The sequence below is a fragment of the Heloderma suspectum genome, chromosome 7, assembly GCF_057233095.1.
Source record: "Heloderma suspectum isolate Gila_16-S chromosome 7, 16-S_ref, whole genome shotgun sequence".
Classification (NCBI taxonomy): Eukaryota; Metazoa; Chordata; class Lepidosauria; order Squamata; family Helodermatidae; genus Heloderma; species Heloderma suspectum.
In genome coordinates this window covers 62,241,423-62,263,347 of record NC_139464.1, presented here as the reverse complement: position 1 = coordinate 62,263,347, position 21,925 = coordinate 62,241,423, and the positions used below count along the sequence as shown (strand labels likewise).

General features: G+C 42.8%; 1 protein-coding gene across 1 annotated transcript in view; it reads left to right on the top strand.

Moving 5' to 3' along the window:
- Positions 1-21,925, top strand: part of OTOGL (otogelin like) — a 130,594-nt gene that overhangs the window by 105,300 nt on the left and 3,369 nt on the right. The window contains exons 50-55 of the mRNA XM_084810400.1: positions 1,423-1,486; positions 3,068-3,246; positions 4,683-4,787; positions 9,051-9,170; positions 9,754-9,799; positions 21,599-21,678. Of these exons, the coding sequence (XP_084666526.1) occupies positions 1,423-1,486; positions 3,068-3,246; positions 4,683-4,787; positions 9,051-9,170; positions 9,754-9,799; positions 21,599-21,678 (594 nt within the window). The remainder of the gene's footprint in view (positions 1-1,422; positions 1,487-3,067; positions 3,247-4,682; positions 4,788-9,050; positions 9,171-9,753; positions 9,800-21,598; positions 21,679-21,925) is intronic.

Below are 21,925 nucleotides of genomic sequence, written 5' to 3'. Positions count from 1 at the left end.
TTCCATTTTTGTAGCCTGGCTTTACACAAATAGTTTCTGTGACCTGGAAAATGCCTGATTAAAAATCCCATCTATCACTATGATAAAATGTTGATTTGTCTGTCCTAGCCTTCCCCACAGTAAGAGGGTGGTGCATAGCACAGTGTGGTAGATGCTTTATCATGCATGTGATATTCAAGTTAGTACTGAAATCATGAAGGTATGAGCTAAGTTAACTGTGAGGTAATATTTTCTATAGTTTTTAGAGTCGACAGAGTGGGCATCAAGAGTAAGAATTGTTGGGCACCACCAGGGCTGGCTGTACCATTAGGCAGAGTGAGGTGACTGCCTCAGGGAGCTGATTTTGGGTGTCATGAAAGGGCTATTTGACTTATTATTAATGACTTTGGGTGTTATGAGGGCTATTTGACTTATTATTAATGTCTTTTTATTGCCAGGCAGGAAGAGAAGTGCTTGTGGGATTGTGTGCCTGAGGTGGCAAAACGACAGGTCTGGCCCTGGATACCACGCACCTTGACTTGGAGGAGGGCACCATTTGCTGCTTTGCCTCAGGCAATACAATTTCTAGAGCCAGTCAAGGTCCTTTGCGAAGGCTCATCTCCACACTAAAGTTCCCACTGCCAACCCCTGGAGCCCTGTCCCTACTGTTGTCCTTCCAAACAGTCACTGCCTGTTTGTTTGTTTATGTATTTATTTATTTCATTTCTATACCGCCCAATAGCTTAAGCTCTCTGGGCGGTTCCCCGAAATTAATCCCATCTGCCTTCTCTGAGTTTGCTGCAGTGAAACATAGGAATCTGCCTAATAATGAGTCAAACCACTGGTGACTCATTACTATTATCTAGTGCAGTATTGTCAGCACCAGCTGGCAGCTGCTCTTCAGGGTCTCAGGCAGGATTTTTTCCAGCCTTACATGAAGATGCCATGGATTGAACCTGGGACCTGCTGCATGCAGAGCAGGTGTTCTACCACTGAGCCATGGCCCCTCCCATATGACAGGGGCAGGAGACAAGAGTGAGCAGCAGCAGCCTGCACTTGCCTTGCCTTCTCCTACAGGGCTGTGGTGCAGTTTGGGTCCTGACAGAGAAAACGAGCAAATGATTTGTTGTGACAGTGGCAAGGAGTGGAGGGGGGGCGGTCACTAAGGTCACCTTACCCAAGGGCTGTTCAAAAACTGGACAGAATCCATAAAAATGTTCACCAAAAAATTAATGCACACGAAAGGCAAAAAATTAAGAATTTTTAAAAATAATGCACATGAAAGACAAAATAGTTTTTTGCCGCAGTTAAAATGTGTAAGTTTTATCTGGTAATTTGGTAGTTTGTTTATTTGTAGTTAAGATTTTCTCTTTCTTACAGATGAAATTACATTCTGGGGCCTGGATATATATGAATACTGAAATGTTATTTTTTATATCCCAGGGAGAAGTTCAGAAGAGAGATGCTAAGGATTCTAGCACATGTGGATGCCCACAGTACACTTGTGGTATATATGAAATTCTTTTCAATATTATTCATATTTGTTTTAAATAAATACTTATTTCTATTTGGGAACAAATCCCTCTGTTCTTTATACTAAAAAAAATCTCAAGGAATTCTTGGCTTACAATAAATCAGAAAAAGGGAGAGATCTGTTGGTACAGAAATATTTTCTATTAACTAGCTTTATATCTTCAGCCATGTTAGGTTTCATAGAATCATAGGGTTGGAAGGGGCCTACAAGGCCATCAAGTCCTATCCCCTGCTCATTGCAGGTAGTCTGATTCCCAGGCAGGCCCCCATCCAAGTACTAATCAGGGCTGACCCTGCTTAGCTTACAAGATCAGGCGCATCCATCAGGGAATTTCACATGACTATTCTTAAAGTAGTTTCTGTATATATCCCATTGAGGCCAAACGGCAAGGGTATACACAGAAAAGTAAAGAAAATAAGGAAATTGCAAAGAAAGTTTTTTTTAAAGTGCAGAAATTCAGCTACAGCTGAGTTGGTATGAAAAGCATAATTAGTTTTGCCTGGAAAGTCTGTCTTTAACTAAAAATACAAAGCAGAGACATACCAGATTTGTAGGTAAACATGCAGCCTGAATTTATTCCTCACAGGATTACCACATTCCAGTGGGATTTAGTCATGATATAACTGAACATTTCATTCTTTCACTTGTTTTTATAAGCTAGCAAACGGACCCAACTTCATGTGGGTTGGAATAGCCCAGTGGAGGCTGGTGGCTCCAGTTTCAGAGGGGCGGTGGTTTCATTCTGGGTTTTAATTAGAACCAGCCGGAACTCTAAAGGTTCTGTCCAAGGTGCTGAACCCATTTTGGGAATAGGTTCAGCATCATGGACAGAACCTTTAGCATTCTTGCTGGTTCTAACTAAAACCCTGAATGGAATCACCACCCCTCTGTAGCTGAAACCACCAACCTCCACCTATCCATAGTTTGATACAGTGAAACCTTCAAGCAAACTTACACAGCTGTCCTCCCATTGTGCCCACCCTAACTGACTGAAGCCATGCCCGCTGGTACCCCAGGCATGGCCCTTGCCATGATGCACCCATATGGATCCCTGAGGAAGGGGTCTGCCCACTCCATTCCTCTGAGGGCACTTCCCCACCACAGAGGAACGGGATAGGCATATAATTCTGTCCTTCAGCCTACTAATCCACCTTGGCTTCAACATGTATGAACTGCAAAGTGATTTGCTGGCTAAAGAAGTTGCTACTAGTGGCAGAAGATGTTATTGCAGTCTTCAACTAGATGGGCACATTAAAAATAATTAAAATTAAGTAATATATTTTAAAAACAAAATAACACTGAGATTCACATCCCTAGGATCCCCCTAGCATGCATGCCAAGTTTCAGCAGTCTAGATTTCATGGTTTGGTGCTGTGGTGTGGATGGATGGAGAGACCAACAGACAAACATCCTCTTTTATTATTATAGATTGTGTGTGCATGTGTGTGGTTATTACAACAAAAGTGTAGAAAATTTCTATATGTTTAAAAGAGATTATAATGTGTTTAATTTGTAACATTTTTGACACATCTATTTATTTATTTTTTACATTAGAAAGGGATAATGTCTGTGTATTCCAAGAAGTAACTGTATTGAATCCTGGTCAGTCTATCATTCAATATTTGGACGGAGATCTTTGCTACACAGCAAAGTGTTCACAAGAGAGAGATCCCCGCACAGGATTTCATGCCATGGATCTGATAGTAGTTAACTGTTCCCAAAAATGTGAAGCTGTAAGTATTGCTAAAAGATAGCAATGAAGTCATGAGTGAATATAATATATAAGGATAGAGTTGTCCTTGAAATTCACCCTAGGCAATGTCATGAAACAATTGTAGGCAATTAGTATGATGTTTTGCTTCGTAATAAATGTATATATTATTGCTTGAGGGACTTTAGAATAATGGATTGAATCCAAATGTTCCCTTTCTCTGACCTTCTATCAAAGGAAGGGAACCTTTGGGTCCAGTCCAGTGACTGGGAACGACTCCTGTCTGAAACCCTAGGGAGTGACTGCCAGTCAGTGTAGAGGGATCCCCAACTTTTTTGGGGGGGGTCAGTGGGCACATTTGGAATTTTGAGAGTGTGTAATGGGTACTCTCACAAAATGGCTGCCATGGTGGGCATGGCCAGTCAAAAAACACCCATATCCTAAGATAGATGGACCAATGGTCTGACTTGGTATAAGGCAGCTTCCTATGTTCCTATGGTGAGATTATGCATATCCCTTTGCCTTCTTGCCATTGAGCAGGATAGTTTCTGGACTCCTTGTGCAAACATCTAGAACATGTCCTCTTTCTCTTTCTCTTTCCTTTCTTCTTTCTTTCAGTTTTACTGGAATAGCATCAGCCTTTCTGCATCTCTCTCTCTCTCTCTCTCTTTCCTTCCTTCCTTCTCTTAGGAAGGAGAAGAGGCAGAGGCATCCCAGCCTTTGGATAGGAAGGTAGAATCAGTGGCTGCTTTCAGACATAACACTTAAATCATGAGAACTAGCCTAGCCTCCCCTCAGGCTCATAGCCCCTCTCCCCAATCCTCCAGTGGAACTGCAAGGAGATCAGAAACTTCCACTTCTGTATTAGAATAACGACAGTATAAACATGTTGTCTAAACTCTAAACTATGATTACTCTTAACAATGGTTTGTGAAAATGGTAGCTAGCCATTTCTGAACCATTAGCTTCATAAACCATGGTTTCAAGTTGGCTTGTTTCCACCAACTATAGTTAAGATTGTCTAGATTCAGACAAAGTGGTAAACTGTGGTTTAAAGAAAGGACACAAAAGCTTCTTAACTCCTCCTTACAACTATATTGGAGGTGGAGTAGAGAGGGCTGCTACACCCTGTTCTCATAAAACTAAACTCTGGTTTAGTGTTACTTCTGAACGACAGCCCAATAAGTGTGTGATCTCCATGAGCAAGCTTTTCCCCTTAATAGGTGCAACCCTAACCCAATGGGAGTAGGCTTCCTATAGGACAATAGCATACTACTTCACCCACAGGAATGGCATGGGAACAATTATCAAAGGAAAGTCACAGTAAACTGTATTATTAACATGTTGCCATCACAGCAATTAAAGGGAGGTCCATCACTTGATTATAATTAGCTGTATGTATCTGAAAATAATACTGTCAGTATGGATATTTTTAAACCATTTGTCTCTTTTTAACAGCACCAAGTATACGTTCCTTCTCCTAGTCAACACTCCTGTTGTGGTTCCTGTGTAAATGTGTCATGTACTTTCTATACTGATAATGGAACCTTAGTCATATATGAAGTAAGTCCCTCTAAAAAAGCTGCAGAAAATAAACAGCGCATCAGAATTTTGATTATGTAGACTCTGCTTTGTAACATTACGAAATTCTATAAGTTGTTTCTCATATTAATTCAGACCTTAAGATGACCTAAGTTCTAAGTTGCCTCATACATTGAGTGTACTTGTATCCAAAGGGGCATTATCACAAGCCAGAAAATAATGTGCCACCTGTACACATTTTAGGTGAATCAGGTGATCACAAACGGAAGGGAAGAGCAGAGGGAAAAACACTCCTCTAACTAATCTGCTCCACTCCCCATGTCTGACTCTCCTCTTGGATTAAGAATATGAATTTGTCTAATCCTTTTCAGAAGCCACTTCTAGGTCTAAAATTGGCTGGATTTGCACGAAATGATTCTGTAGAATCCTGGCTTATTGCAAACGAGCTGTGTGCATGTGCACACAGCCTGTTTGCACCGGTATGGTTAATCTCCCTAGTGCAACTGGCTAATCAAAGAGTTTGTCCTTCGTTTATAAATCCAGGCTTGTTTGGGAGCAACAAGCCAGGATCCCCAGTTTGGATGATGTGCTAAACAAACCATTCCTGGTTTGTTTAGCTGGTCGCACTAGCAGGAGGAGCCAAGCTGAAGTGAATGGGCTGTGTGCATCTACATGCAACTTGGCCACAAAAAGCTTGGCTTATTAATAAGAACAATAAGAATCCTGGCTTATTGTTCCATGCAAACGTGGCCATCACACGCATGATGTGATGGCCAAAAAAACCCTGATGGATGCTTCTATTAGGGAAAAACAGGTTCAGGAGGGGTAAATTTTAACGGGAACTAGCAGGACGGGGGAAGAAAAGGTGCTTAATCCTTTCTTTGCCTGCTGCTTTTCCTCTGTAATGCCAATAACCCCCAGTGGATTTTTTAAAGGCTGATGTCTGGGCAAACCTGGATTCAAAGATGGCAACCCTGCAAATAATGGGAAAGTGAATGTGCTATAGGACCTCAGCATAGCAGCTTACAGCAACCGTCAGTTATCTTGGTCCCAAATGGATTTTCTAAAATTATGGCCCAGCTCTTGATGTGAATTTTTATCCTACCTCCCCTCAACAGTGTTTTCTCTACTTCATGTGAGCTAACAATAGGGCATAAGTCTTAGAGGCTTGAAAGAAACCTTCTGATCCTGGTTTAATATCCTGAAACCACAGTTTCCTAGTTCAGATGTCTCAGGAAACTGTTTCGCAAGCTAGGATAGAAGCACCAAAGCTGGACACATGAATGGAGGAGTGGGGCAACAAGGGAGTGCACAGATGCACTGATGGTTCACAGTCCAGTAAACTATGATTTATCAGACAACACTGCTACATCTGAACTTGGCCAGTGGTTAAAGAGTGGCTGCAAACCAGGATGTAAAGTCATGGTTTGAAGTGGGTATTGAAAGAAAACATTAGAACACTTCAAATCATGGTTAAATTGATTTCCCGCTTGTCTGACAGCAAGGTAACGAACAGGTCTTAAGAACATAACAGCCATGATTGATCAGTCCAGTGTCCTATCTTGTCCAGCATTCTGTTCCCACAGTGAACTACCAAATGCCTATTTGCAGCCCACAAGCAGGTCATGAGTGCAATAGCATTCTCTCACTCATGTTTCCCAGCTGGTATTGAGATGCATACTGCCTCTGATACTGGAGATAGTATATAGCTGTCATAACTTGTTGTTGTTCAGTCGTGTCCGACTCTTCGTGACCCCATGGACCATAGCACGCCAGGCCTTCCTGTCCTGCGCTCTCTCCCGGAGCGTGCTCAAGTCCATATTCATTGCATCAGTGATGTTATCTAGCCATCTCATCCTCTGCCGTCCCCTTCTCCTTTTGCCTTCAGTCTTTCCCAGCATCAGGGTCTTTTCCAGGGAGTTTTCTCTTCGCATTAGGTGGCCAAAATATTTGAGCTTCAGCTTCAGTATCTGTCCTTCCAATGAGCACTCAGGGTTGATTTCCTTTAGGATGGACTGATTTGACCTCCTTGCAGTCCAGGGGACTCGTAAGAGTCTTCTCCAGCACCACAGTTCAAAAGCATCAATTGTTTGGCGCTCAGCCTTCCTTATAGTCCAGCTCTCACACCCATACGTTACTACTGGGAAAACCAAAGCTTTGATTAGACAGATCTTTCTCGGCAAGGTGATGTCTCTACTTCTTACTATGCTGTGTAGGTTTGCCATAGCTTTCCTCCCAAGGAGCAAGCGTCTTTTAATTTCATGGCTACAGTCACCGTCTGCGGTGATCTTGGAGCCCAAGAAAATAAAATCTGTCACTATTTCCATTTCTTCCCCTTCTATATGCCAGGAAGTGATGGGGCCAGATGCCATGATCTGAGTTTTTTTAATGTTGAGTTTCAAACCAGCTTTTGCACTCTCCTCTTTCACCCTCAACAAGAGGCTCTTTAGATCCTCTTCGCTTTCTGCCATTAGGGTGGTATCATCTGTGTATCTGAGGTTGTTGTAATTCTCCCGGCAATCTTAATTCTGACTTGTGATTCATCCAACCCGGCGTTTCTCATGATGTACTCTGTGTATAAGTTAAATAAGCAGGGCGACAATATGCAGCCTTGTCATACTCCTTTCCCAATTTTGAACCAATCTGTTGTTCCATGTCTGGTTCTTACTGTTGCTTCTTGACCCTCGTACAGGTTTCTCAGGAGACAGGTCAGGTGGTCTGGTACTCCCATCTCTTGAAGAATTTGCCAAGGTTTGTTGTGATCCACACAATCAAAGGCTTTTGCATAGTCAATGAAGCAGAAATAGACGTTTTTCTGGAATTCTCTTGCTTTCTCCATGATCCAGCGAATGTTGGCGATTTGATCTCTAGTTCCTCTGCCTCTTCAAAACCCTGCTTATACTTCCGGTAGTTCTCGGTTCGCATACTGCTGAAGCCTAGCTTGTAGGTTTTGAGCATAACCTTGCTGGCATGTGAAATGAGCGCAATTGTACAGTAGTTTTAACATTCTTTGGCGTTGCCCTTCTTTGGAATTGGAATGTAAACTGACCTGTTCCAGTCTTGTGGCCACTGTTGAGTGTTCCAAATTTGTTGGCATATTGAGTGCAGCACTTTAACAGCATCATCTTTTAGGATTTTAAATAGCTCAGCTAGAATACTGTCATCTCCGCTAGCTTTGTTGTTACTAATGCTTCCTAAGGCCCACTTGACTTCGCTCTCTCGGATGTCCGGCTCAAGTTCAGTGACCGCACCCAGTACTGCTTTTCCCACCCTTTTGTTGACTATGAGTGCTACTCCATTTCTTCTAAGGGATTCTTGCCCACAGTAGTAGATATGGTCACCTGAATTAAATTTGCCCATGCTTGTCCATTTTAGTTCGCTGATTCCCAAGATGTCTATGTTCAATCTTGCCATCTCATGTTTGACCACCTCCAGCTTACCTTGATTCATTGATCTTACATTGCAGGTTCCTAAACGATATTGTTCTTTACAGCATCAGATTTTCTTTTCACCACCAGACACATCCACAACTGAGTGTCCTTTCGGCTTTGGCCCAGCCGCTTCACTCTTTCTGGTGCTACTTGGAAATACCCTCTGCTCTTCCCCTGTAGTATATTGGACACCTTCCGACCTGAGGGTCTCATCTTCCGGCGTCATATCTTTTAGCCTTGTGATACATTCCATGGGGTTTTCTTGGCAAGAATACTGGAGTGGGTTGCCATTTCCTTCTCCAGTGGACCACATTTTGTCAGAACTCTCTGCCATGACCTGTCCATCTTGGGTGGCCCTGCATGGCATAGCTTATGGCTTCACTGAGTTATGCAAGCCCCTTCGCCACAACAAGGCAGTGATCCATGAAGGGGAGCTATCATAACTAGTAGACATTAATTCTGGTGTGTTGTTTCCTGGTGTCTTGTTATATATGCCTTCCAGGGGCCAGCCTTAGTTCCACAAGCTAAATTATTTTTTCACTTTCTGTCTGGGATCTTAACTGGTGCTAAGGCAACAAACAGTGGTTAGTGCTAACAGGAGTTGCCCCTCTTGTAAACCATGTCCTATGAGAAACAGACTAGATTAACACAGTTACTGCAGTAGGAATAGTTAAAATGGAGCTCTCAGAAAACACTGATAGTAGTCAGCAGAATTCAGTTGCCACTTAAGCCTAATGCATAACCCAAGTAAGTATTTGTCAGCTTTTAATCAGTTATTTCCTGACCTCTTGAAGAATAACCTTCTCCCTCCCTCCCTCCCTCCCTCCCTCTTTCTTTCTTTCTTTCTTTTTAGGAAGGAAGCACATGGGACTTACACTGCACTAAATATGAATGTAAAAAGACTGACATAGGTGCAATAGTAGTAGGATCCAGTGTCATTTGCCCACCCTTTAATGAGACTGAATGTACAAAGGTTTGTACCCTGAATCTACAAATGAGAAAATAAAGGAACATTTTTGTTTGGAAATTTGGCATATACTTGTAAGTGTGTAATATGGTGAAAACATCTACCACCACATTTCATTATTTTCATTTTTTTAATGAATTATGACAAGAGTGCAGTTTGAAAATTTATTTACAATTTCTTAGTCCTGACACACAAAGATAGTGCTATATACTTCCCTTGAGTAGGGCTATAGTGCTAAGCAGTAGTTCAAATCCCAACCCAAACATGGTAGCCATCAATCATAAAGTCGAAGTCTAAAACTGTGACTTATGCCGCATCAAACGTGTTTTTGCTATCATTTTTATGCAAAGGAAGAGTGTGCTGCATTATATCTTATAATGTGAGATTCAGGGTGAAGATGCAGGTTATGAGATGCAGCCTGGATTCTCCCATATTGTAAATTGTTATAAAATAAAAGAATAAATGCATGCATTTATGGACTGGCTATGGATTAGGCTGCCTCTTTTTTGTTTACATGCATCATTCAGATATATCAAGTTGTTTCTTTGGGCACAGTCTGTTTTGAAATATTCCTTTTTAATTTTCCTAGAATGGAGGCACTGTACAGATGTATAATGATGGCTGCTGCAAGACCTGTAAGTGAAGAAAGCTGCATTTCATGCTAGTTGTATGCTAGTTTGGCTTTGGTTTTGGATAGCTGTGTGTGTTCTTAACTCCTTTAATGGGACATTTGGAAAGAAAAAGCATGCTGTCCCCCAAATCATGTAATAATATGTGTATAGTTCTTAACAAATGTCATTGGCAAGCCCTGCTTTATATGGCTGCTCACATGGTGATTTAATTTTTTTTTAAGCTTTTCCTTCTGGAGTATAACCAAATCTCCCCAAGTATAGCATGGGTATAACTAAAGCAATTTTGGTTTTGGTTTTTTAAGAAATGAAGTTATATATTTTATTACCAAGGTTGTTCTAGAATAATATATGCACATATCTTAAAAGGGAAAGTTCAAAACATGGACATTTGATTTGGATCATATACTGAAGAAATTAGAGTGACAGCAGTTATAGGCTCTCCTATCATATGTTCTATAGGAATAAATATTTTTCCTCTTCAATAAAGTCCAAGTATAAAAAGATACTTCAGTGAGCAAATTATTTTAAGAGTTAAAAACTCATTTTATATAAAAAGGGGCAATTGCACTTTTAAGAAATTGTATGTCAAATTCCAATGTGCAAATGTGAGCACACATTCATTTACATTATTATATAGCATATTCTAGTTTCAGTTATTGTGCTGTAAAACACGCTGAGCCGGGTCAGAAAGGTCCCTTTGGATTAGGGCTCTCAGTATAGTGAAGGATTTTCCACCTTTGGATTCTTTTTAAAAAGTTTCATCCTAGGCTTAGTTTTCAGTGGCCTAAAATTCTGAACATCTTGTTATATCATGGGACTTTAGGTGGTATAGGATGACTTTCACAATGAGGGACTGTGGATATTTTAGCTGAGAAGGCTAAAAATCAATCAAACACCTGGGTGGGATCCAGAAAGCACAACATGGTGGATCAAATACAACTGTAAGAGAAAACCAAAGAAATAAGACAGCTGCACCAGTTGGTAACTTCCAGCACATTTTTGGAAAAAAAAATTTATCAAGGGAGGTTTATTTATAGTTATATTCCTTGGAAAAACTTTCATGCTGCAGACTTTCAAAGCAGTTAACCCAACGGGGTATACATCTGATTATTAGAACACCTGCTTTTAATGTTTTTCAAAACATGTTGGGAACTACAAATCTGTGCAGCTGTCATTTTTATTTCTTATGTGAGTGAAAGTATTTCTTGCTTCTCTGATTTATGCTGAGTTTCACACATTCTCTCTCTCTCTCTCTCTCTCTCTCACACACACACACACACACACACACACATACAGAGGCAACACAGTCTGGCCGATTCAACAGGCGCTTATATATTTGGGTAATGTTATACCAGTAGAAAAAAGGAGGCTCTTTGGGGAAAATTCCATCAATTCAAAATACAATAATATAATTCCATACTATGCTGTAAGTAATAATACTACAGATACACATGGCACAATATGAAACTATGGGTTTGATCCAGACTTGTCCTTCCGCAAATGTAAGGACTCCTTCTCTTTGTGGAAGGGACTGAGATTCAGTAGAGGCTTCTACTGAGATGGAGCCATTCTTGCTGATTCCTCCTTCCCCCAGAAGATCCCACAACCCTACAGAGCAGCTTTGGAGACAGGGTCACAGGGGGCTGCAGGGGAAGGGAAAATAGGTAGACATTATCTCCCCCGCTTTCTCCAGCAGAAGCATCCCTTGAGGGGATATCTGCTCATGGGTAGTCATAGGAAAGCATTGATCTAATATATAGTATATATTAAATGCTATACAATATAGTAATATACATAGTATATATTAGATATAGTAATATAATATTTTCTCATGTTTTTCTTTCAAACGTAATACTGCTTGAAGGCATATATTTGTATATATCATGGCTAAAACCTAGAGCTTTAACTAAAGAGATTAGTATTTTGAAACACAGAAAATATTAAAGGGAATTATTTCACTTAGATAAACAAAGCTTAATAATATCTCACTGAAGCCATATCTTCCTCTTCCTCTCTATTCATTTGTTTATTTATATAAAGTAGACTTCCTGTAAAACCAGACTTTAGTATTAATGGATATAAGTATGTTTTGCTTAGAGTATTATCAAAAAATATTAGCTTTCACAATTTTACATAGTCTTAGGAAATGCATTGTTATACTTCAGAACCTTTTGCTGAGATGCTTCTAAGACAAATATATGTAACACAATTAAATGCTGTTTTACATGCTAATAGAGAATGTTTTTTAAAAACTAAAAGCATGTGCTTTTTATGGTAAAAGTTTAAAAGTCAACTACAAGTATAGCTTGCAACTCCATGGGTTTTAATGGGAACTAATAATCTAAATTTTCAAAGGAGAATGATTAAATGCATGCTAAGTGAGTTTGTATATTTAATTCTTACCTTGCCAGAATCATAAGATGCCCATAGAATTTCCCCCTCTTGTAAACGTTGTAGCTTTGTTATCCACATAAGTATTGAAGCACAGGGTTATCAATAATTTAGAAAAATAGGAAGACTTGTTCCTTCCTACAAAAAGAACAATTGCAGTTGGCAGTGTAAGAATTAATACAATGTTGTTTATGTAAAAAATGTTTTTATATTACAAGAAACTTATGTTCCCAATAATTCTGCCAGGTTCTGGACGGGGTGTATTACCCTTTGCCATTAGCCCCATAGTCTCTACTGATAGTATTAATTGTGAACCAGGTATTATTATTTTTAATAATGCATTTTCTTTCTTTTTAAAACCGTCTTTAAAGTTTTTTAAATGTTAGTATTCTTTATACTATAAAGTTCATAGAGATGTCCATATGTAACTATGACTCAGTGTAAATTATACTCTGACAGGTATTGATAGTCTTCGAAGTTACTAGTTGACATTACGTGTACACTGAGTGGTTTCTTGGATGTGGACTAGAGTTCATTGCCAAATCAAGTGCTTAGAGCCATAATTTTTTAGAGCATGTTGTTGATTTTCCTCCTAGGACCAGTGTCAATGATAGGCATAATTGGGCACCTGCTGAGGGCCTACACCCCAGTATGGGCCCACTGACAAGAACCCCCTGGACATGCTCCTCCTCTTCACCATTATGAACTGCTTGTTCACCTGCTTCTCACTCTGACCCAGACATCGGTGGTGGTGAGAGGAGGAGCAGTAGATGCCACTGCCTACTTGCTCCCTGGCAATCTGCTTGTCAATAATAAGAAAGAGGATGAGGAACAATAGCAGCTGGTGACAATTGCTCTGAGAAGGCAGGCTTACTGAGGGAGGGGGCCCATGGAGGGTTTCTTGCCCAAGGGCCCTCAAAACCTGGAGCCAGCACAGATTCCTTCTTTCCCATTCAAAGAGTCACTCACTCTTTGAATGGGCTGGTGTGGTCTCACGGCAAGCACTAACTAAGTGGTGACTGAGGGAGAGAGGGTGCCCTTACTGATGGGTGTTGTGATGTGATGGACGCGGGGGCAGCTGCGATGTGGACACATGCATTTTCCTGCATCAGTGATTAGCTGCAGGCTTTACCTTATTTCAAACATGAAAGTATGTATGAAGTAGTCCTGATATATAAATTAAGTTGCTAACCCAACGTATATATGTGGGAACTGTAAGGTGCAGTGGAGTTCCCAGTATAAACAAGACAATTAACCCATGGTCTCATTTGTGTTCACAGAAGGAAGTATGGTTTGAGCTGTCTTTAACATTGAAGGAGAGATGCTCTTGTTTGGTGGGAGCACCATGGGCATAGACTGCAAGATAGTAATTATAATTTTAGAAACACAGGTTAAAATTCTGAACCATCTGTACAAATTTAGTTAACCGGGACCAGGATTTTTACCTTATGAGCCAATGCATAACTTATATATGTTTAGATTCCCAATATATCCATGTTTAACTTAAGAACAGTCATCTTTTCCATGTTATGATTTTAGTTGACATTCAGGAACACTCCTATAAATCTAAAATATAAAATGCCTCAATCCAATAAGGATGATCTGTAAAGAAAGACAGGCTTTTGCACATAGACCACCCTGCTAGATTGTGTATATGCAAAGGGTATAGTGTGGATGAAGCCATCTAGCAACTGGGGCAGCACCTGCTAAGCCTCTTGCTGGAATGGGACCATATGTGCATTAGCAAGTCAAGAAAAGATTACTTAGGGGAGTCAGTTTCTATCTATAGTTTAGACCAATGTTCATTTTGGTAATTTGGGCTTAATAGCTACCGGTAACTTTGATATTTAACCATTGGCATAACAGACCATCTATTTTATTCTGTGACATATTGCAAAATTCTTCTGTGATGCCCATTGTCAGACTAGTACTACTATTGGTGCTTTACAATATACTGCTTTTGTAAACATTTCTGCCTGTGAATACAATTTTTGGAAGAGGAGTGTTGAAAACAACAGAACAGGATCAGTTAGTTATTTCTATTATTACTGTAGAATCCTTTTATGTAAGTAGCACATAACTTTATCTCCTGTGGCCTCTGTATGTTGGGATTTCTTAATTTTTCTGGAGTGCTTCCTCTCTATTGTCTTTATCTTCCAGATAATTGGGTGGGGTCAGAATTACATATCCCAGATTCTTGAGCATTATAACTTTTGCACACACCTTTATGTTGCTGTAATTACCTTGATAACCATGTCTTTGGAACAAAAATATTATGTGTAAGAGAATGATCCACGTCTCTCTGCATGATCATCTCTTTTTAGTACCAGTTCATATATAGCTCCAGCATGTAGGTTTCCTGTGCAGGTACAGAACAGGAAAATGCCTTTAGATCTCATGATATCCCCCTTTATGTATGAACTGAGTCCAATGTACATAAATATCTATGTAATCCATTTGGTGCAAAAAAAAAAAAAAGTGGTGGTGGTGGACAGATCATGTGAACAGAGTAGGGACTTAAGCCATCTTCACACTGAAATGTCTCTGTGTGAATTCTACGCCACAGTGAATCTGTTAGCTTTAATGGCGACAATTTGTTGCAACAGAACTATGCAGCAACTCCTCTGGAAGTTATGTATGGTGTAGGTATGCATATGCACAATCATGGGGTTTGTACCTGCACCCCATCTCAAATGAAACCTACACATTGGTTTGTGTAAAACCAGACTTTTAGTAAGCTAAATTTAATGCATGCAATACCTGTTGGATTAAGTAGGAAACATAGAATCATAGAATACTAGAGTTGGAAGGGGCCTATAAGTACATCGAGTCCAACCCCCTGCTAAATGCAGGAATCCAAAGCATCCCTGACAAGTGGCTGTCCAGCCTCGTCTTGAATGCCTCCAGTGTGGGAGAGCCCACTACCTCCCTAGGTAATTGGTTCCATTGTCGTATCGCTCTTAACAGTCAGGAGGTTTTTCCTCATGTTCAGCCAGAATCTGGCTTCCTGTCACTTGAGCCCATTATTCCATGTCCTGCACTCTGGGATGATCGAGAAGAGATCCTGGCCTTCCTCTCTGTGACAGCCTTTCAAGTACTTGAAGAGCACTATCATATCTCCCCTCAGTCTTCTCTTCTCAATGCTAAACTTGCCCATTTCTTTCAGACTCTCGTCATAGGGCTTTGTTTCCAGTCCCCTGATCATCATCGTTGCCCTCCTTTGAACCAGTTGCCCTCCTTAGAACCATCCTTTGAACCCTCCAGTTTGTCTGCATCATTTATTTATTTAATTTATTAATCGCCCATCTGGCTGGTCACCCAGCTACTCTGGGCAATGTACAACAACAAAACAGTTAAAACAATAGAATTCTACAATAAAAAAAATCATAAAAAATACCCTAACCCACCCTGAATGCCTGCCTGAACAACCATGTTTTTAATGCATGGCGGAAGCTCATTAAAGAGGGGGCATGGTGGAGTTCCCTAGGGAGGGAGTTCCACAGAGTGGGGGCCACCATAGAGAAGGCCCTCTCCCTCATCCTCACCAGCCTAGCTGTCCTGGCTGATAGGACAGAGAGAAGGCCATCCGAGGCTGATCTTGTTAAGCGGCCAGTCTGGTATTGCTGGAGGTGCTCCTAAAGACAGACTGGGCCAGAACCATATAGTGTTTTAAAGGTCAAAACCAACACCTTGAATTTGGCCTGGAAAACAACTGGTAACCAGTGCAACTCCTTCAGCACTGGAGTGATGTGATCTCGCCAGCGGCTGCCTTTAATCAGGCGAGCCGCCGCATTCTGTACCAGTTGCAGCTTCCGAACTGTCTTCAAGGGTAACCCCACGTACAGCGCATTACACTAGTCTAAACGAGAGGAGACCAGGGCATGTACTACCGATGGGAGCAGATGGTTGGGAAGGTAGGGACGCAGCCGCCGTATCAGATGGAGTTGGTACAGCGCTGTCCGGCTCACAGCTGACACCTGAGCCTCCATGGACAGCTGGGAGTCTAAGATGACCCCCAGGCTGTGGACCTGGTCTTTCAAGGGTAGCCGTACCCCATTCAACACCAGGTCAACATCCCCCAACCTCCTCTTGTCTCCCACCAAAAATACCTTGGTCTTGTCAGGGTTCAGCTTCAGCTTATTCCTCCCCATCCAGCCACTCACCATCTCCAGACATTTGGACAGAGATTCTACAGCCAACCTTGGTGAAGGTTTGAACGAGAGGTAGAGCTGTGTGTCATCCGCATATTGATGACACCGCACCCCAAACCTCCTGATGATAGCCCCCAGTGGCTTCACATAGATGTTAAATAGCATCTGGGAGAGGATGGAACCCTGTGGCACCCCACAAGTGAGTGGCCACGGGTCCGAAACCTCCTCTCCCAGTGCTACCCTCTGGTACCTGCCAGAGAGGAAGGACCGGAACCACTGCAATATGGTGTCTCCAATGCCCAACCCCTCCAGGCGGTCCAGGAGGATACCGTAGTCAATGGTATCAAAAGCTGCTGAGAGGTCGAGGAGAACAAGGCAGGAGCATTTGCCCCTATCCAGAGCCCTCCTCATATCATCCACCAAGGCGACCAAGGCCGTTTCTGTCCCATGCCCAGGCCTGAAGCCCGACTGAAACGGATCTAGATAATCAGCTTCTTTCAAGTGTGCCCTCAACTGCATCGCCACCACCCGCTCAATCACCTTGCCCAAAAATGGCAGATTTGAGACTGGGCGAAAGTTGTTCAGAACATGGGGATCCAAGGAGGACTTCTTTAAGAGTGGTCTTATCACTGCCTCCTTGAGGGCTGATGGCATCACTCCCTCCTCAAGGGAGGCATTCACCACCACCTTGATCCCCTCACCCATTCTCTCTCTGCAGCCCATAATGAGCCAAGATGGGCAAGGATCAAGTAAGCAGGTGGTCGGCCTTACAGATGAAAGCACCTTGTCCACTTCATCAGAAGGAAGAAGCTGGAATCTATCCCACAAAACCAGTTTGCTACAGACCGCCTCTTGCTCACTAACTGTATCCACAGTGCACGGAATAACACTCCTAATCCAATCAATTTTATCCACAAAGTGCCTTGCCAAGGCCTCACAGGAGGCCTTAGAGTGCTCCAGAGGTTCCGGAGCCACTGGACTGACCAGGCTCTGGACCACTTGGAACAGCCTCCTGGGACAGCACTCTGCGGACGCGATAGAGGCAGCATAATATTCCTTTTTTGCTGCCTTCACCGCCACGTGATAGGCCGAAGATACAGCTCTAGCCTGTGTCCGATCGTCTTTGGAGCGAGACTTCCACCACCGGCGCTCTAGCCGTCTCACCTCCTGTTTCAGAGCTCGTAACTGCGGATTGAACCATGGTGCAGCCCGAGCCCTGTTCAGGGGGAGAGGGCGTTTCGGGGCCACCCGATCTAATGCCCCATTGATTGCGGCATTCTACCCACCCACCAGGGTCTCGACCGAGTGGCCGTTTGCGTGCTCAGGAGAATCCCCATGCACTTTTAGGAATCCATTCGGATCCATAAGGTGCCTGGGGCAGGCCATTTTAATGGGTCCTCCACCCCTGCGGAGGGGTTGTGGAACCGAGAAGTCCAACATCACCAGACAGTGATCTGACCATGACAAGGGGGTGGTGGATATACCCCCAACTTCCAGATCACTCCCCACTTCTCCAGAAACAAACACAAGGTCTAGCGCATGACTGGCTACATGGGTGGGCCTAGTTAGAATAGGGTGCAGCTCCCAGGATGCCATGGTCTCCATAAAGTCCCGAGGTGCCCCTGTGAGGATGGCCTCTGAATGCAAATTGAAGTCCCCCAACACCAATACGTTAGGGGACTGCACACGCACATCAGAGACCACCTCAAGCACCTTAGCCAGGGAGTCAGTCGTGCAGTGGGGTGGACAGTACACAAGCAGACTGCCCCTCGGGCCCAACTTCCAGTACATGCACTCAGCAAACTTGGTCTCCCGGAGAGGGGATCTGATGAAATCCAAGGACTCCCGGTAGATAACAGCCACTCCCCCTCCCCGATCCCCAGCCCTTGGCTGCTGTGTGTACGAAAATCCAGCTGGACACATGGCCGCAAGAGTTGGAGCAGCGGCCTCAGCCAGCCAGGTCTCTGTAATACATGCCAGGTCTGCACCCTCATCCAGGATCATGTCATGGATGAGGGAGGTTTTCTGGGTAACAGACCTGGCATTGCAGAGCAGCAAACGAAGGCCAGAGGATGGAGTCATGCCTCCCACAGCTATCCTTTGGTTCTGGGCAGGCCCGGAACAAGGGACAGATATCACGCATCTCTCCCTTGTTCCCCTTACCTGGCATGGCCTGCCCCTAGCGCCCCGCCAGCGCCTGCTGCCCAGCCTCGATATAGTCTGGCCCTCAGCACTCCCCCGACTGCCTCTGTCAGAGGGACACATGGTTCCTCACTTCCGCCTATCAGGCAGGCTACCCACCCCTAAAACACAACAGAATATCCCCAAAATTAAAAAAAAAAAACAATTAAAATCCCCTTTAAAATACTGCCAGGCAGGAGTCCACGGTAGTGATAGTGGTGGTGGCTGCAGCACAACAGCAGGCCCAGCAGCAGCAGGCATGCCTCTCCCCCCGTGGTGGCAGCCTCTCCTGCAGACCCTGGCTCTCCCAGGCCACCTCAGCCAGCCAGCTTATGTAGCCTCTCCAGGAAGGGGCAGGTAGAAGCAGCACAGCTGGCTCAGTACCTGGGGGCCTGATCCTGCAGGGACTGGCGGTCTGCCAGGCAGAGGTTTGTAGGGAAGGCCTGGTGTTGGCGGCGGCGGCCACAGCAGGCCCAGCAGCTGCAGGCCCAGCAGCAGCAGGCACGCCTCTCCCCTGGTGGTGGCAGCTTCTCCTGCAGGCCCTGGCAGATGTGATATTTCCTTTTTCAAATATTGTAATCTGTCTATACATATATCATGGAGGATGGAAACCAGACATCTATATACTTCCAGCCATGACTGTGGTGATGCAAGAGGGTCAGACAGAAACATTTGAATGACAGGATTTATGACAGAATGAGCAATGGAGGGGAAAGTGTCTTTCTTTATTAGACGTAAAATATGCTGTCAGATCACACTGAGGCTGATTAGAAAAATGGAAGAACATAATCTCTGGCATATTGTAAATCAAGGTAAGAAAGGGATTGGGCCTCTTATTCAATAGGCTTTTAACACTGCTTCTCTAGCTTCTTGGCAAAGTGGGTCCAACTGACCATCACCTCCAAAATCCAAGTTGTTGATGTTACACTGAAAGACAATCTCTCCATTCACTATGAGCTGCAAATCATTCCAATCTGGGCTTTTTTCAAGAATTATTTGATGCCCATCTTCTTTCAACACAGCTCAGGGTTCACCTGAGAATGCTGATACCTTCCTCTTGTTTCTCAGTGGCCCCATTTTGGCTCTGATCCTTCTTAAAGTGTGGTGCCCAGAACTGGCCACAGTACTCAAGATGAGGCCTAACCAGTGCTGAGTAGAGGGCAACTAGTACTTCACATGATTTGGAAGCTATATTTCTATTAATGCAGCCCCAAATAGCATTTATCTTTTTTGCAGCCACATCACATTGTTGGCTCATATTCAGCTTGTGCTCTACAACAATTCCAAGATCCTTCTCGCTTGTAGTGTTGTTGAGCCATGTATCCCCCACCTTGTAACTGTGCATTTGGTTTCTTTTTCCTAGGTGCAGAACTTGGCATTTAGCCCTATTAAATGTCATTCTTTTGTTTTCTGCCCAGCACTCCAGCCTATCAAGATCACTTTGAATTCTGTTTCTGTCTTCCCGGGTATTAGCCATCCCGCCCAATTTTGTGTCATCTGCAAATTTGATAAACATTCCCTGCACCTCCTCATCCAAGTCATTAATAAAAATGTTGAAGACCACCAGGCTCAGGACTGAGCCCTGTGGTACCCTGCTCGTTACCCCTCCCCAGTTTGAGAAGATCCCATTGATAAGCACTCTTTGAGTCCGATTCTGTAGCCAACTGTGGAACCACCTGATAGTTGTTTCATCTAGCCCACTTTGAGCTAGTTTGCTCATCAGGATATCATTGGGCACTTTGTCGAAAACTTTGCTGAAGTTGAGGTATATTATGTCCACAGCATTCCTACAGTCCACAAGGGAGGTTACCTGATTAAAAAATGAGATCAGTTTCATCTGGCAGGAGTTGTTCTTGACAAATCCATGTTGGCTTTGAGTAATCACTGCATTGTTTTCAAAGTGCTTACAGATGGATTGCTTTATAATCTGCTCCAGAATCTTCCCAAGGATTTCCCAGGCTCCTCCTTTTTGCTCTTTTTGAAGATAAGGACATTAGCCCTCCTCCAGTCATCTGGCACTTTACCCATCCTCCAAGATTTCTCAAAGATAATGGACAGTGGTTCTGAGAGTTCTTCTGCCAGTTCCTTTATTAATCTAGGATGCAATTCATCTGGCCCTGGAGATTTGAACTCATTCCAAGTAATTAGGTGTTCCTTGACCATATGCCTATCGATCTCAAGCTGCAATCCTGCCCCTTCAGCCTGTACTTTGCCTTTGCCAGGGGGCTCATAGACCCTCTTTCAGGAGAAGACTGAGCCAAAGTAAGAATTGGGCACTTCTGCCTTTTCCTTGTCATCTGTTATTTTGCCATCCTTATTTAATACTCGAACCACCATTTCTTTCCTCTGTCTTTTACTATGAACGTAGCTGAAGAAAGCTTTTTTGCTGCTTTCAGCATCCCTCGCTTGTTCTCAGCTTTAGCCTTCCTGACGCCATCCCTGCAACTCTGTGCTATCTGCCTGTACTCTTTCTTCATTGCAGTCTGCTTCCTTCTTGATTTTCATAATGTGGATTTAATCTTCAAAATGTATTAGTTTGAACATCAAATATTAAATGACAGTCACATGTTTACCTTTCAATATTCTATCTGTATAGTTAGTGAACATGGGAGTGTTACAGCTGCTTAAAATTTTATTTGTAGAAATTGTGAAGTATAGAATGTTTGCTCACATCCACGTGGATGCAGAGTGAATACTATTCAGAATGGTACTGCATTACAGACTAATGGTGATGAATGTACTGAAGGAATTGAAATAACTATAACTGTATTACTAATTAAACTAAAGCCATGATCCACAGGGCCATGAGGTAAGCTCTACAGATGCAATAGGACTTCAGAGTTCCCAACTTTCAAAAACAAACCTCATATCACCTGTAGCATAAGGAGCTACAATATGGTGGGGTGGGGAGCAGGCAAGGAAAGGATGAGACAAGACACTATGGTGTATGTCTAAAAGCACTAGCATACAACCTAAAGGGCTCTTTAGGTCATGGCCTAGTGAATGTTACTTTGAATATTATCTTCATATCCTAACAACTATATGAATGAATAAATGAATGAAGGTTATATTTCTTCAGGCAAAAGGGATGAAAGGATTTGCCAAAAAGTGACAGTCAGAACAACTATAAAGAAACACGACTGCATAAGTCAAAGTCCTGTAAGTACAAGAGGCTAATTTTTTTTGCACTTCCTGATTACTATAGGCCATAAAACATAACAACCATTAAAAGATGCTTTTAATAATGTGCTACACACACACACACACACACACACACACACTGGCCCTACTGCTTCCCTGACATCTGGAAGATCTCTCACCCTGGCAATGTCCTCCCTCATATATGTGTTTCCAATTTAATTGCCTCTACACTAACATGATAAAAGTGCTGACCTCTTCTATTCAG